Below are 16,961 nucleotides of genomic sequence, written 5' to 3'. Positions count from 1 at the left end.
CTGCCCACTTCTCTTCCTCAATACTGAGGTCAGAATAAGAAATTTGGATTGCTTACTGGTTCTAACTATAATTACAGCTTGGAAACACTGATGAAAATAGTTTAAAAGCATAGAGGAACCCCATTAAAACAATGGTTTTAGAGAGCAAGTCAAATCTAGGTTAATGACAAAGGGCAAGTCCAGTTGTTTAAAAAATTTACTTATAATTATTAAAATTTATCTTATTTTATATGCATTCCAAACACTGCACAAATAAGAACTATACAGCTCACCTCATTTCTACAAAGTGAACGTTTCTATGTGACACACTCAGATGAAAAAATAGAACATTCCCAGAACCCCAAGTTGTCCTCATGCTCCTCTTACTCATTAACATCCCTTCTCCCCATGAGGTAGCTGCTCTTCTGGCTTCTATCACTGAAGCTTGGTTTTGCCTGTTTTTGAACAGTATGTTCTCTTTTGTTTTTGGCTTCTTTAACTCAATACTATGTTTGTGCGAATCACCATGTTGAAGTAGTAGTTGGTTCATCTTTGTTGTTTTATAGAATTCATTATCTAAATATATCACAATTTACATCCCCATTCCGCTGTTGTAGAATTACTGTTTTCTAGTAGAATGTGTTCATTTCATTTGGGGCCATCACGATGAGTGCTGCTGTGAACATTCTTGCACATGTATTTGGGCATTTTGCTGACTGTTCATTGTATACTTGTAAGAATTGCTGTGTCATAGAAGACCCCAGTATTTCATAATAACTTTGTGAAATTATTTCTTAACATCTCCTAAAGTTGAATATATATATATATATATTTGAATATATACAAGTTATTCAATTCATATATATATGAATACATATCTATGTCTATATCTATATATATACACTCCCACCACCAGTGTATGAGAATTACAGTTGCTCTATATCTTCACAAAACACTTTGCATTATAGCTTTTATTATTACTGTCATCATTACTTTCAATTTTAACCATTCTGATGGGTGTTGGTCATATCACATTGTGCTTTTAATTTGCATTTCCTCAAGGCCTCATGATATTTAACACCTTTTCATGTGTTTATTGAAGGCCACTAATTTTCATACTTTGGGTCATGGTCAATTATTAGGTCATGAAATCAATTTAGTGCATTAAGACCAGCACTTTAAAAAACTGAAGTAGAATAGCATACAGTGGAAGACAGTGAATTGCACATTATAATGGTAAGTATGGTATTATGAAACTTCTGTCTCAATTTAATTTACATAAATATATGCATATCTATGTCTGTATACCTACACATATGTACACACATATGTATGCCTCAGTGTCTTAAGTATATACATAAATATGTGTGTTTGTACTGAGGGATTGTGGAAAATGCAGTTCTTTATTGTGAGAAATATTTATTATTTCTTATTGTTGCAAAGGTTTTCAAAACCCTGAAATGTATTACATCTTTAAAAAATCTTCAATTTGATTAAGACATAAAAACCATGCTTACCTCATCTGCATGTAGCACAGTCCTGGGAGATAAAAGTAATACCTGAGATGATGAAAACATGATTCATGATGATTTTGTTAGGCCCAATTGGAAACAAATCCTTAAAGATGAAATATATGAAGTAAAAGTAAAGTCCATACAAGTGTAAAGTCTTGGTAATTGAAGGCTGCTCTGAGAACATACCTGGGATAAAGAGCCAGAGCAGTCAGTCCTACATACAAAGTCCTGGCTCTCCAGACCTTCTCGAAACAGAATCTGTGGATGGTGGCCCAAGCATCTGTATGTTTCAAAAGCTTCTCAGTGATTCTGATAATCTGACAATTTTGGGAACCCCTGATGTATATAGGCTTGGAGATTCTGGTAGATTTTACCTACCATAAAGGAGGAGGTCTCGTGGAAGAGGTATTTTAAGTGAGCAAACCTTTTTTAAGACTAACACTCAAAAAACTACTGTATTTCAGAGTAATTATACCCAGTTTCTTTTACCCCCTGAATTATTCTATAGCAACAGAGCTCAGGAGAAGCCATTTAATTAAAGAACTACTATGTATAATTTATATACAATTCGAATGGAAGACAGGCAGCAGACTTAATTTTCTTTCTAATCTCTCTCTATATAGATTATAACTCCCTGATCCTCTTTTTCTCCAAACCCCTACTTTAATAGAACCCCTAATGTGAATTGCATACATTTCTCAATTACATACTACTTTGGTGGCTTTGTCCCTGAGGTTTACTGTATTTTAACATTTGTATGTATTTTAAAGTTGAATTCTGAAGGCTTTATAAGCACCCTGCTTTCTAATTAACAGTGAGTGTAAAGTGTTCATAAAATAAAATGTAGTCTGACAAATATTAACCATGCATATTAGGGAATATTCAGTATCAATCTAGGTTGCCTTTGTTTTTCCTCCTTCCCTCAAAGATAAGATTTATATTATACAAGATTTAGCAGAATGTATGTATAATTTGGGCAAAAACTTCTCTGAATACCAATATTACTTTATATAGTAGTAACAGGATTTTTAAATGCCAGTGAGTTCTGTTTCCTTTGTGTGAATTTATGAATATAATAAAACACTTTTGAAAAGCTAATCAAATAGAACAATCTAAGATTCAATTATCAGCTTTTTAAAGATTTTATGAACCAGATCTTCTCCATTGCCAGAATCACTTAGATGACTGAGGAATCAGAATCCTTTTAAATTTTTTATTTTGTTCTTTAGAATTAAAAAAGTGTTATATGTGTATATATTTGTATACTCACAGTTAAAAAAATAAGCATAAAACAGTACAAAGGAAAAATTTCAATTAAAAATGCTCAAATCTCTACAACTCAGATAAAATTGGTATTAATATTTTGGTAGCTATTCTTTTAGACCTCTCAGTATACATATATACACACTCATGGAAATACCTAATTTTGCATAAAAAGATTAATACAATATGTGACAGTCTGTTACTTGTCTTTTAGGAGTAGACATTTTTTCTATCCACTTTTTTGTTGTTTTCATGTCAATAAATAGATATGTACAACATGATTTTTAATTTTTAATGCCATGTATATACATATACTGTATACAACACATATATGTGTGTGTATGTATGTATGTGTGTAATACTTTAACCTCCTATTATAGATATTTAGATTGCTTCTTTGCAATCATGGTATGGTTTAACCATTCTTGCACATTAATAATTTTGCATCTGTACAATTATATTCTTAAGACAAATTCCTAGAAGTCTGATGCTGAGGTAAAAGGTAAATGTTGATGTATATTAATTCCCAAGCTGTACTCAAGACCTGTTATCTCAGTTCAAACTCCCACTAGCAAATTGATAAAGTGCTTGTTTTCTCACACTTTCCCAATATTGGATTTTGCCTTTTCTTAAAAATAGACAAGTAACCCAAAATTCTGTCATTATTTTAAAATTTGCATCTCTTTGATTACAAATGAAGTTGTACATATTTTCAAGTACTTATAGGATATTCTTATTTCTTCTTTGTTTAATTGCTTCAGTATTTTATTGGGATGGTTGTCTTTTTCTTACTGACCTGTAAGAGGTCTGTGAGTGTTGAAATTTGCTGTTTGGATCCCAAGTTAATCATTTGACTTTTAACTCTGCACATAGTGACTTTTAAATTAAACTAAACATCATTTACTTGTTCTATTTTTGTGTATTAAATTTTTGTCAAAAAAATTTTCAATAGGTCATTTTATAGTTTCAAACTTTTGTATTATGTTTAAGAATGACCTTTGTCCTTTCAGGATTGCAGAAATACTCACCTGTAGTTTCCTCAAAGTAGTCTTAAGGTTTAATTTTTTTATATGTTAATGTTTGATCCATCTGGGATACATTTTTGAATAAGGTGAAAGAGTAGCCAGTTTTATTTCTATCTCAGTTGCTAGCCAGTTGCTAGATTTCATGAATATCCAACCTTTTACCACTGACTTAAAATGACTCATTTTCTTATATTAAATTACCTTTTATTTGAATCTGTTTCTGGAATGTATTTTGTTTTATTGATTTGTCTATTTCTGAGTGATTATTATTGAGTTTTTATTTCTGTGGCTTTATGCTATTTTTTTAATAGGGTAAGTATCCTTTAATTTTAATTTTAATTTTTTCCTTCTTTTTTGGGTTTTCTGTTTTTGACTTTTTGCTTGATGAACTTAAAAGTCATTTGGTCAGAGTAACAAAAGCCCTACTTAGGTATTTTCAGATTGAGGAAAAATTGGCACTTTTATAATAGTGAGTTTGCTTATTAAAAAAAAAAACTTTTCTCCCATGAATTCAAGCAGTCTCTTAAATCTTTCAGTAGCATTTTATGTTTTCCTCATATAGGCCCTGTCATTTAAAAAGATTTTTTAGATATTAAATTTTTGATTGTTGCTGTGAATGGAATCATTTACTTCTATAATATATATCAACTTGTTAACTGCTTTTTTAAAAAGGCTATTTACTTTTGTTTATTTATTTTATTTCCAGACGCTTTGCTGAGCACTCATATTTTTTTCTAATCATCTTTTACTATGATTTTAGCCTTCAAAACTCTTACCAAGTGGTACCCAGGAGTCTAAAGAAGTGAATATAACTCCACTACTCTAGGATGTGACTAGAGACCGTTAGAGAATGGAGCCTAAAATAGGGCAGTTTATGGAATATACTTTGTACATCCAGGAAGGACTGAATATGGGCTAATCCCCATCACTGAAATGTAATATAAGTCAGACTAAGTATCTTAGAATGAATAAGCATGCTATTATGAGATTATTTCATATTCTGAGATGTTCTTTGCTACTCAATTAATCTGTCTGGATTAATCTTTATGAATCTCATATACTTTATATGAGCAGGAAAAGCCTAAATAAGCCTAAAGATGTAAGTCCCTGTTTGAGTAAGGAAAATGTGAAGGATGGAAGGGAAAACTGAACTGACTTCTTCAAAAACACAAGTTTACCAGATTAATCCCACAAATATATGTAACTTCTTCTTTTGCAGAGAGTAGTCCTGATTTCTCCTTCCAGCAAAACACCTATTGCTCTAACTCCCCACCATCCCAACCCATGCCCCCGTAGGTGTCAGATGGCATGGCAGTGCCATCTGGTGGCCACTTAGGGAAATGTCTGAACTACTCTTCCTGTTGGACCTCCAGCCTGGGTGGGTATCTTGGAAGCCAGATCCAAGGCTGGAAACACTCAGCTTATACCTGTGGTTACAGGCAAAGAGGGAAGAAAATAAAAGTTCATATCCTGGAAAAGGCTGCCTGAGGGAGCTGGTAAACAAGGAAGGAGCCAAGAGGCTACATCCATAGGAGTTGAGAGACAGCAAGAATGAGGTCCAAAAAGCGAGGTCTACAAAGGAGTTCCAGCAAGAGAAATGCCGAGAGCTCCTGAGCTAAATCAAAGAAAGTGAGGCCCCCCCTCCTCCCCACTCTTTTTTTTTTTTTTTTAAATGAAACGTCTGCATTCACCCTTGAGGCAGGGATCAACTTAATTGTGGGTTTCCAGTCAGTTCCAGTGCCTTTCTACTCCCCGTTTCCCTTCTCCTGCTCTTTCTAGCCCCTCTCCCCTCTTCTTCCCTTGCTCCCTCCCTCCTACTCCTTGACTCTTTTCCCTTCCTTTTGAGCTCTTATTCTTGGAAAAACTTTTCTTTCTCATCCTTCATTCTATTTGGGAGCCCAAAACATAATCCTACTTACAGCTGATAAACCTAGAATAGTGCTTGTGGGTGAATCTATCAAAGAAAAGGGAAGGTAGAGGTTGTGAAATGAAGAACCAGTGCCACTGATGCCTTAATCCTCAGAAGGGAACGGAGATTCCTTCAGCATTACCACAAGGCTCAGTCCTCCCATTGCACCCCTACCTGATTTCCCGTGTTCTCCCATTCAGTTTTGTCTCTGATTCACTGCCATACCTCCAACACTTAAAGCAGCAACTGGCATGTAGAAGGAGCTCTTTCAATGTTTGTTGAAGGAATGGATAAATATTCTCAATGAATAAGCAAATCTGTCTTATTCCTTTTATTGTATTTCAATTTTGCCTTGTTTTAAGTGTCACAATGATGCTAGTTTTCATTGTGAAAGCATAATTTTAGACTTTTATAGAACAATTTAAGCATAACACATGAGGCTATTTCTAGCACAAAAATAACTGTTTTTTAAATTCCAGCCTGACAGACCTTCAGAAAATACCTGTTGTGAAGCTGGAGACTCTCTATACCTTTCCTTTCAAGACTGTATCTTTTACATACATACATGAAGTAAAAACCAACAAAATGATCAGCTTTGACTTGTCTTGGCTTCTCAAGTGCTCTTTGCATCCTTCCCCAAATAGAAGTTAAGACCGTTAAATACAGAGGAGAAAATGAATTTGGAAAGCTGGAAGGTATTATGCCTTTGGCAAACATCTTGCTTTGTATGTTTTCTCTGTTTGCTGAGACTCTTTTGCATTGTAAATCTTTGATAATAGAGATGGAGAAATATTTATTCTCTATATAGAACTAAGCACAGAAAAACTGTTGATTTTATCTAATATTTTTCAGAACTATGCCCTTTCTTGTGATCATTCTCATGAGAGGAGAGATGAGGTAGGCTGCTTTTATTTTAGAGATTGTTCCTCTGACATTACTCCTGTATGAGAATTTTCTGGGAGTAAAAAAATGATCACTTGCTACTTTGCATTCTAAAACTCTAGGATTTCCTAAAGATCTCACACATCTCTGTGACCTTAAAGGAATGCTTTCGCTAGAGTGCAAAGAGGAAGTTAAAATGAATCAAAAGCTGACCTGAGTTAAGACAACCAGGAGATCAGTGTGTGTCCAGTGTCAGAGTGTGGCTGACCTTGCTTAATTTGTGAGGATCTGTCACTGCAGCCCACATCAGGCTACACATTTATTCCTGGCTGACTTTAATGGCAGGGGATCTGTGCTTATTCTTCAGTTCATTGACTATATGGAATACAAGAAGCTTCAAGGTATGAGAACAGCATGAACTACCATTAAAGAGAGCGCTCTTAGATGGAATCCTGGCAGTGACTTTAGCAGATGGGGTATCCTGGAAGACAATAGGTAACATCTCAGAGCCACAATATACCTTTCTGCAAAATGGGAATAATGATGCCTAACCAGAAGGGATGTTGTAAAGAATGGAGCTGCTAAGTGTAAAGCCTCGCGCCTGGCTAGTAGTGCCTCCTAGTTGATCAGTTGTGGTCACAGTACTCATGTTGTCTCTTTCCCTTTCTGGTCTAGGTACCTTGGGATCACAAGGCCACTAACCTACCCCGTGAGGCAGAATGGGAAATGCATGGCGAAAATGATTCTGTCCGTCTGGCTTCTTTCCGCCTCCATCACTTTACCCCCACTTTTTGGATGGGCTCAGAATGTAAATGATGACAAGGTGTGCTTGATCAGTCAGGATTTTGGCTACACGATTTACTCCACAGCAGTGGCATTTTATATCCCCATGTCCGTCATGCTTTTCATGTACTACCAGATTTACAAGGCTGCCAGGAAGAGCGCTGCCAAACACAAGTTTCCTGGATTCCCCCGCCTGGAGGAGCCAGACAGCATCCTCTCCCTGAACGGTATGGTGAGGCTCCAGAAGGAGGTGGAGGAGTGTGCAAACCTTTCGAGACTCCTTAAACACGAAAGGAAAAACATCTCCATCTTTAAGCGGGAGCAGAAAGCAGCCACCACCTTGGGGATCATAGTCGGAGCCTTCACCGTGTGCTGGTTGCCGTTTTTCCTCCTCTCGACAGCCAGACCCTTCATCTGTGGCACTGCCTGCAGCTGTATCCCGCTGTGGGTGGAGAGGCCATTTCTGTGGCTGGGCTATGCAAACTCTCTCATTAACCCTTTTATATATGCCTTCTTCAACCGGGACCTGAGGACCACCTATCGCAGCCTGCTCCAGTGCCAGTACCGGAATATCAACCGGAAGCTCTCAGCTGCAGGCATGCATGAGGCCCTGAAGCTGGCTGAGAGGCCCGAGAGACCCGAGTTTGTGCTGTAAGGTCATTTATCACTATTTTCCTTTTATTCCCCCCAACCCTTTTGTGAAACTTCTTGAAGGGTATTACAGAAAACTTTCTCATCAGTAGCTAGCTTATCTTCTGCTAAGTATAGCAGGTTTGATTTCAGAATACTAGAGACTTGAGTGCTCCAACCAGTAGAATTCTGAAAGCCAAAGATAGGTACTTAGTTGGATGGGAAGAGGAGACTGATTCACTGATGAATTGCAATTGGTGTAATTGACCACAAGGAAAGTGATGTTTCCCCTTCTTGCTCCATAAATAACATCTAAACTATGTCCAGATGTCTCCAATTGTTGTAACATTATCATTTTCATTGCTTACTTTTACATCCCATAAAACTTTTTGATTATCTCATCCTTCACTGATAAATATTTCTTTGAAAAAGGAAGCAAATTCACAGGCTAAAACTAAGTAACCTGATACAAGGGAGAGTGGTTGGTGTGGGGAGATGCCAGGACGTGGCAGGCTTGAAAGCATCAGAGCCTTCAGGAAGTGCTGCCCACCTTCTCGGGAGCTGACACCTGGGAGTGCTGAGCTTGTCTAGCAGGCACCAGTGACTCTGCAAGAAACTGTTGCAGTAGGGTGTTGGGGTGTGACAAAGGATGGCAAAGGGCCAGTGATGAGGAGCACATGTGTGTTCCACATGTAACTCACATGTTAATGAATTTGCATTATATAGAAGGAATGAGAGTGTTATAATTAGAGTTGTCAGCAGGTCAAGTGAAGATTTTTTCTTTGAGTTTGAGGTAGGGGAGACATTGCCACGTTTGAAAGCTCATGGGAAAGAAACTTTAATGGGAAGATGGAAGATGCTAGTGAGAGAAAGAGAGCATATCAGTGCTGGATGTGAGAGAGGAAGCATTTCTCTTTGGTGAACCTGGTGGGAAGGAATAGACCACAGAACTGTAGGCCTCTGTAGCAGGAGAAGTGCTTCTAGTATCCCCAGTTTTCAGAAGAGTGACAGACTCAGTTGCTTAAAATAACTTACCTAAGATCACACAGCTCCTAAGTAGTAGATGTGGTCTAAATCACACTAGTGCATGCTCTTAACCATCATTCACACTGCTTGACAAATGATTTCCATCTGTAGGCAGCAAAGACCCACTGAATATTGTTGAACTGGGGACTGTAATAATCAGTTCTCTAAAAAGACCATTAGAAAAACCTATTAATAGAAGTAAGTGACGTTTATCAGACTTACTGCAGTATAGAGGACACTTCCTTGACAGAATCTTGATAGTTTCTTAGATGAAGGAAATAAGGAAAGAATATTAATGGTGTTTTAGGACTTAGGCTAGTGACTTTAAAGTGGGGAACTGGTGAGGTCCTAGCTTAGTGGCTTTGGATTGGTGGACACAGCTCTGTGAGGGCCTTGAAGCAAGTATTTATGAGCAAACAATTAGTGTGGATAAGTAAGCTGTGTTAGTTGGTCTGCAGCCTTATCTTTTGGAGCAGCTATTTCCTGGAACAAGCAGCTAGGTTATTTGTTCCTATAAACCTGATCCAGAGCTGCTTAGCACAGGAACAAGAAAGCATGTTGGTTTCACTTCTCAGGAGTAACGTGTAGAGAGACATATTGAAGGAAAGTCTCTCTGGCAGCAATGAGAACGGCAGATGAAATAGGAAGACTGGTGGCAGGGTGTCTAGTTCATCAGCCAGTGTAGAACCTGGGAAGAACAGATGAGGTCCTGAACTGGGAAATGCCCCTGTGTTCAGGCCCTTCCTACAGTCAGAGAATAATCTTATTGATTATTTTTAGCTTATAATTCACACATAATTCAAGAGTTCATAAAATGCTAGTTTTTCAAATGTCACATAAACCAGGTTCTCCAGTGAAAAATAGTAATATACCATGTTTATGAAGATTCACTCTCAGGCACTGTGCTGAGCACACGGTGTGAATTCTGTCACTTTATCCTTAAGACTTAATGAGAGGTTGGTTTTCTTCATCTACATACAAGTTGACAAAACAAGACCTGGAGAGATCGAATAATTGTCCCAAAGTCATATATAGGGAGGGTAATAGAGCTTGATTTGAGCCCAGGAAATCTGTGTTCAAGTGCTTTCAATTTCCACACTTACATGCCTTTTATAGAAGCACATCAGCTAACATAACATCCAACAGTATTTGCCTCTGTGTCTTTAGCTTATGTGGAGACTTGGTATTGCTTTCCTATTAGTCTAAGACAGGGGGTTCAGTAAACTTTTCCTGTGAAGGGCCGGATAATGTATATTTTAGGCTTTGCTAGCTATAGGTCTCCACTGGAACTACTTATCTCTGCCTTTGCAGTAAGAAAGCAGTCATGGATGCAAATAACCAAAAAAGTATAGTAGCATACCAATAAAATATTACCTACAAACACAAGCAGTGAACTGGATTTGACCCACAGGTCATAGCTGGCTGTCCCCTGGTCTAAAAAAATGACTATCCCTTCATGATCTCTCTCTCTCCATTTGAATTTATAGTTGTAGACTGGTAAAATCATTTGGGATGGCTGGCTTAAATATCCATTAACTTCAGGAAATCTCTAATGAGACAGTTGGAATAGCTGCTATTTTTTAAATTCTCTATACCAGGAAGCTTTCTAGTCAGTTCCAGTGTGGGAAAACTCATTTTTAAATCCTTGTCTATAACTGCTGTGAATTGAGGAGGATATTGGAGACTCCTGATGTCTTTCCTGCCCCAGTACATATATTCCTGCTGGAAAGAACATACATAAACAGACACATGTGCACATTAGCCCTTTCTCTAATAACACAGAAAAGTGGGGACAGGAAATGCTTATAAAACTCAAAGGAGAGGAAAATAACTCAGAGCTCACCTAACCCTGGTCAGGGAAGACTTCCTGAAGGATATGGGGTCATGTGTGTCTGTGAAGGTGGCCAGAGCACTTATAACTAGAGGAAAGTAGAAGTGGCTTTCCAGGTGAAGGGACCAGTGTGGGGCCTTGTGAATAGGACAGTCAGGCTGAGACTAAGCATGTGGGGGAAGGTTTAGAGATCACAATGAAAATGCAGGATGAAATTAAATTATAAAGGATCTTCTATTCCAGTCCCAGGAATTTGGGATGAAGTGTAGACAAGTGGCTCTCAATCAGGGGTGATTTTGCTTCCAGGGGACGTTTGACAATATCTGGAGACATTTTTAGTTGCCACAACTGGGGGAGGGGAGAACCTAATGCATCCAGTGGGTAGAGGCCAGGGATGCTGCTAAACAGCCTATAAAACATGGCAGCCCCCAGCACAAAGAATCACCTGGCCCAAGTGTCTATAATGCTAAAGTTGAGAAACCCTAGTATGGACATTAATTAGTAAGCCATTGATCAATCTCTGCAAGTAGGAGAATGGAACCACCAAGCCATGAAGACTGATTTAGTCGCACTGTGTGGGATACCTCAGAAGGCAGAGGCTGAAAGAAAACAGTCTTTTCATTGGCTTGTTTTCTTCAGACACGTTTGATCAAGCCTACCACCTATAAGGCATGGTGGCAAGTGTGGCAGGGGATGGAAAGATGAGTGAGTGACAGTCCTTGCCTCTGGAAGCTCACTGTCCAGGGGGCCAGGGCAGCAGTTCATGTGGTGGGGCAGCTAATAAATAACCAGGAACCAGAATACCCCACACAGTCCATGTGCTTCATGGTTGCATTCAACCAAACACCAGCTGGGTAACTGAAAGCAACTCGTACTGTACTAAAATCTCTGAGAGAATGAAGGGTATCTGGTCCATGGCTCCCAGCAAACCTTGGACCCTCTGTTGCCCTGTCTCCCTAGTGCTCGCATGTGGAGTGGCCTGGGCACTCAGGGCTGCTCCCTCCAACCTCACTGCCCTTGCTCCCCTCTAGCTGCTTGGGTTCTAGGCTCTTTTCCTTTTGTCCCTAACATGGCTCTATTTTTTTCTCCTATATAATGGTTCTCTTCTTTTCCTGTGTAGACACTTTACTAGACTATATATTGCTACTTCCAAATATTTATCCATTTCTTCCCAATTTCTTGAGCAACATAATTAGAGGCTCACGAGTCCATCAGGCACTCGGCAAGCTTCCTTGGGGTAGGGCGTGGATCGAGGGAGGAGGCTCTGAACACTTCTGGGTAATTTCAGTTCATTAGCCTAAATAGTAATCTTTGTCACTTTTTCTTTCACAAGTATTCAAATACTGATAATTTAAAACCAAATGTGGTTATGTGATATAAGCAGGGATTCTATTTTTTCTGTTTAATTTGACGGCTTTATAGATTTGCTTTGAATTGCTGTAAATTGCTTTGAAGTGTCATATTTTGATGATTTGTTCCTTGACACCATTATTGTGAACAGTATTGGAAAGCAGTTCCTAAAATGCCTCCATATAAAAGAATTTCATTAAATTGTTCCGAAGTAGCTCTTCTTTACCCTCTCTTTCCTACTCCTTGGAGACTGTATTGTCTTTCTCTTCAAAGAGCCTCCTGCTCCCCATCGGTTGCAGTGCTTGAGCCTTAGCAGAGTAACTTGGGATCCTGCCAGGATTTCTGTCAATATGCTGCTCCAGGGTTTGTGCTAATGCTTTGGATGTCAGGGTGATTCTACCTTTCTTTTATGGAAAGTGCTGATTAAAAAACTAAAACAATACGGGCCTCAGTAGAAATTGGAAAGAACCATTAAGGCTCTTGAAGCCCCAGTGTCTGTGGTAGGATTTTGCCTTAAAGCCAGAAATAAAGAGTTTGCTGTTTCTTGGATTGTTTTCCCCCCATGACAGTATTTTCCTCATCATTAACTGGCTGGAATTCAGCACTTTATTTTTATTTAATCATCAGTTAGTAATAATAATAGCTTGTTTGCTTCATGTTTTGCAGTTGTCTATATTTTAACTTTGTAACATCTCTTTAGGAAAGGCAGAAGATTGACCTTTCTTGGTTTTTCTAGTATTTTTTGTTTGTTTTTTTAGTGGATAGTGGATACACATAGCACAAAACAAAATCAAGCAGTACAGATGGATATACAAGAAAAATAAGCTTTGGAGGGGATGTCTTAGGGAGAAAATATCCATGGTGGAAATCATGGAGGAGGAGATTTGGGGGTAGGTCTTGAATAAAGAGTAGGACTTTAACCAGAATGGGTGGAGCTGGGCTTGGGGCTGCTCAAAGTAGAGGGAGCAAAGGGGCATAGAGGTGGATGAAGGTAGACAAGGAACCTGGGGCATGTCTTTAGCAGCCCCTGGAAGCTGGGTGGATTGGGGTCAGCATGGAGGGCTGGCAGGCAGCATGGGTGGGAGGAGAGATGAAGGCTTTTGAGCAGGAGTGAGACCAGGACTACAGCATAAACAGAGGTTTGCAATAGGGGAGGGGAGATAGGCTAGGAGACCAATGCAAAGCAAGGTCTCTTGTCAGGAGGGCCAGGGCTAGGAGGGTGCCACTGAGGCCAGGGAAGAGGCCACGGGTGTCTGGACATTTGGGAGTTGACTAGCAGGTGGGTGGTGAGGCAAGGGAGACAGGAGCTGGTGCTGCAGCTTGAGGCCTGGAGAGGTTCAGTGCAATTCATGACCTGTACTAGCAGAGCCGCAGTCAATCTCCTTCATGCTGAGAAGAGGCAGAGCCCCCAGGCTGAGAATACGTGTGGGCACCATCCGGGACACCACCTGTTTCCAGTGTCCACTCCCAGACACAAGGAGCCTGGAGTCCTGGGTCTGAGTGGAAGCATGGTGCTTCTCCTTAGATGCCATGGTGTGAGGTAAGGGACCGAGAGAGGTTGTTTCTTATGGAGAAACTGGTCCTGCAACAAGGAAAACCATCTGTCAGGTCTTGATAGACAAGTGAGAGGGGCATTTTCGTTGACCAAGACTTTTCCCTGATTTGTGCCACTTCTGTAAATCTAGGAGGAAGGAAGTGAGGGAGGTGGGGTTCCTTGGTCTGTATACAAGGCTTCCTAGTATGCACTCTCCTGCGTGTGAAGGAGAGACCGCTTCTCATTAGCAGTCATTGTTATTCTTTTTAGTTAGGGCAAGTGTAATAGTATTTTGCAAAGATTCTTGAAAGTAGAGCCATTTTTGGGTACACCTATATTATAAAAGTGAATTTTGAAGTGGGTCATCTGGGGCTGATTTGCAAATAAATTGAGGTCCTGGCAACTTATAGAAGGGATAAAATTTATGAAAAGAGACACAACACTTTTTCTTTTTCTTTAGAGATGCTCATAACTCCTGAGAAGCCACAAATGATACAAATTCCTAAATGCTGTGAATATTAAATCCACCCACCACAAAATGAAAACTCATGTTAACAGTTCTGCTAAATCATTTTCTTGTCTACTCTCTCTCTGTCTCTCTCTCTCTCTCTCTAGGCAAAACTCTGACTACTGTAGAAAAAAAAGTCATGATTCATGATCGAAAGTGGATTAATGGAGATGAAATAAACAAGGCAAGATAGAGGTGGAAACAACGAAATCATTTGCTGAGACTGCAGAATGGAATGCAGCTTCTGTCCTTTCTTGATGGCTAAAACATGACAAGCAGGGTGATCTGTTGTACAAAGTATATTATGAGGGAGATGGTGACCTCTCCTTTTTTTCCTGTGGCTCAGTGCTGTTGTGTGCAAATGCACGCAGTTCTCCGTTTAGGACAGCCAGATCAGCTCCACAGTAAGTGCAAGAATAGAACTGAGTTCCAGAAAGGAAACAGTTTCCGGTGCTTATGTCCACATCCATGTAAGTGGAAGAAAGTTTTAGTGCACATTTCCCGTGCTTCCAAGTCTAGGCGTTGTGGTGAATATTCAGGAATCATTCATGAGACAGAATGTATTTTATTGTAGAAACAGAAGAGTGTTTTTCTAAGCAAACTGCGGTAAGCATAGTGTTGAATATGTTGCATGTCCGTGTTAGAAAACAGAATCCTGTTGTCAGCTAATACAAATGATCTCCCAGAGCAGTGTCTGTTTAAAGCGTCTGTCAAATAGTTCGGCTTTTTGCAGGGTCCCTGTGACTTCCCTACCAACGTACTTCCTTTGTTAATGTACTCACTGTAATGGCATATCTCAGGAACAGATCTCAGGATGGAGAGAATCATAAAACCTGACTACAGCTTTCCCTTGCACTCATTTCTTCTGAGGGGTCCTGCAAGGTGACAGACTCTTTCTGTGAGGATTTTTACCTGGATGAAGAGCAAGTGCCCCCTAAATGTACTGTATGTTACCGTGGTTTTTGGCACAGAACTTTTGACTATTGTTCACACACAGGTGCAGTGGGCTCACGGGCTGGTCCATAACTATGTGTTTTTCTGGAAGAAGGATGGGAATAAAGGGGTTTCCCTAAAAACCTGTGATGCTTCTGGAATGGAACATCAACGTGTTAGCTCTCATTGCGCAGCACTGTATTAAACCAAATTATGTGAATAAGAGGTCACCTGGGCCACTGCTGGAAATGCTCCAGAGCACCAGTTGTTTCTTTCAGAGGGTTTATTTTTGTGTTCTCTGTGTCTTAAATCAAATGTGTGCCTGGCCGATTCTGTTCTCCCCTCTCCCTTTCCAAAGTGGTAGACATTAAGGGCAAGCAAGGAAACAGAAAAGTCCCTTTGTGGACAGTATTTTTTTTTAATGGTTCTGTGTAATACTTATGATCTAAGGAGACAGAGAGACAGAAGAGTACCTCTAAAGGGAAAAAATGAATGCAAACCTTCATCTGATAAAAGAAAACTGAAAAAGAATATTATTTTCCTACAATAAATGTAGCTATTCTCTCACAAGGCAATGTGGAATTCCAATGTGGATTGTGGATTTCTTCCAGCTTTCACTGACATTGTTCTTACCACACACCGGAAAGGGTGTTACCTTTCCTAGAAGGGGAGGTGAGCACATCCTTTCAGACAAAGGTTGTACAAATTCCTGAACCGCAGATTTGCTGAAGTGACTGTACATATTTACATTCATAATTTAAATGGTTAATTCTGGTCAGATAAATGTTGTTAAAATTGAAAATGTTTTATTACATTACATCAAATAAAGTTTATTTGTAGCTCTAATAAAGCAACTTAAGTAATGATTTTTAATTGAAGGTCTGATGTCATAAATGTTGCCATATATAGAATGGCAGAAGGACAAGGTTTATATATTTCCTAAAATTCTCACAGGTAGTTAAGACAGTTCTGTAATTAATTGCATGTCACTGTGAGAATTTGTCCATTTTGTAACTTTTTTTTTTTTTTTAAGACTGACTGCCTTGATTTGGTTAACGAGCATTTATTTAGACTCTTGCAACATTGGGCACTCTGCACACTGAGGGAACAAAGACGGGTAAAGCAAGTCATTACTTTTAAGGAGTTTGCCATCAGATAGAAGGTACACACTTCTCAGATTGTCATCCTACAGTGCAGTAAGTACCACAGTAGTTTGCAGGGAATGGCATGTTTCCTTCCTGTAGTATAGGACAGGGCATTATGGTTATTGGATTGATTAAAGTTTTCAAATGGGTTGGTTTAATAAGTTTATTAGGGCCTTAGTTATTCAAATTGGCTCTTTGTCCTGCCTGACTCGAATGCCTGGTTACTGAACTCTCTCTGTTTCATTCTGGCTACAGGGACTGCATCTTGTATATGTGCTTTACATGTATGACAGCCAAATAAAATGAAAAGGTAGAAATTGAGAGAAACTAAGAAAAATATCAAACAATTTATACTACCTCACATATGGCATAATCTGTGCCAAAGGTCCAGCTTTTTTTTTTTAACTAAGAATTGGAGGAATCACTCAAATAAACATTTTATGTATATTTTTATGTCTGTTCAGTAAGAATGACTGTTATGACTAATTTCTTTTCTTACTCTAGGTTATCAGCTGTCATCTTCTGGCAAGGCTAAGTATTGGGAAGTGATGCTTGGGAAGTAAAATACTCGTAAGAGATAACTTAATGACTGGTGCCTTCATATTTTGCTTTATTCTGTAAATATTAAGCAGGAGGCACTCATAGTGTT

The 16,961-nt window shown here is 39.0% G+C and overlaps 1 protein-coding gene across 2 annotated transcripts in view; it reads left to right on the top strand.

Annotated features, from left to right (window-relative positions):
• The window catches only part of HTR7 (5-hydroxytryptamine receptor 7), an 86,350-nt gene extending 69,592 nt beyond the window's left edge, over nt 1-16,758 (top strand). Inside the window, exons 2-3 of one of the 2 annotated variants that reach the window (XM_036925777.2) lie at nt 7,248-8,011; nt 14,342-16,758. In XM_036925777.2, the coding sequence (XP_036781672.2) occupies nt 7,248-8,010 (763 nt within the window). In that variant the 3' untranslated portion in view covers nt 8,011; nt 14,342-16,758. The remainder of the gene's footprint in view (nt 1-7,247; nt 8,012-14,341) is intronic. The other variant, XM_036925692.2, reaches the window with a different exon arrangement.
• Nucleotides 16,759-16,961: the final 203 nt, after the last annotated feature.

The sequence above is a fragment of the Manis pentadactyla genome, chromosome 8 (genome assembly GCF_030020395.1).
Source record: "Manis pentadactyla isolate mManPen7 chromosome 8, mManPen7.hap1, whole genome shotgun sequence".
Lineage (NCBI taxonomy): Eukaryota > Metazoa > Chordata > Mammalia > Pholidota > Manidae > Manis > Manis pentadactyla.
This window is presented reverse-complemented; position numbering and strand designations above follow the sequence as displayed.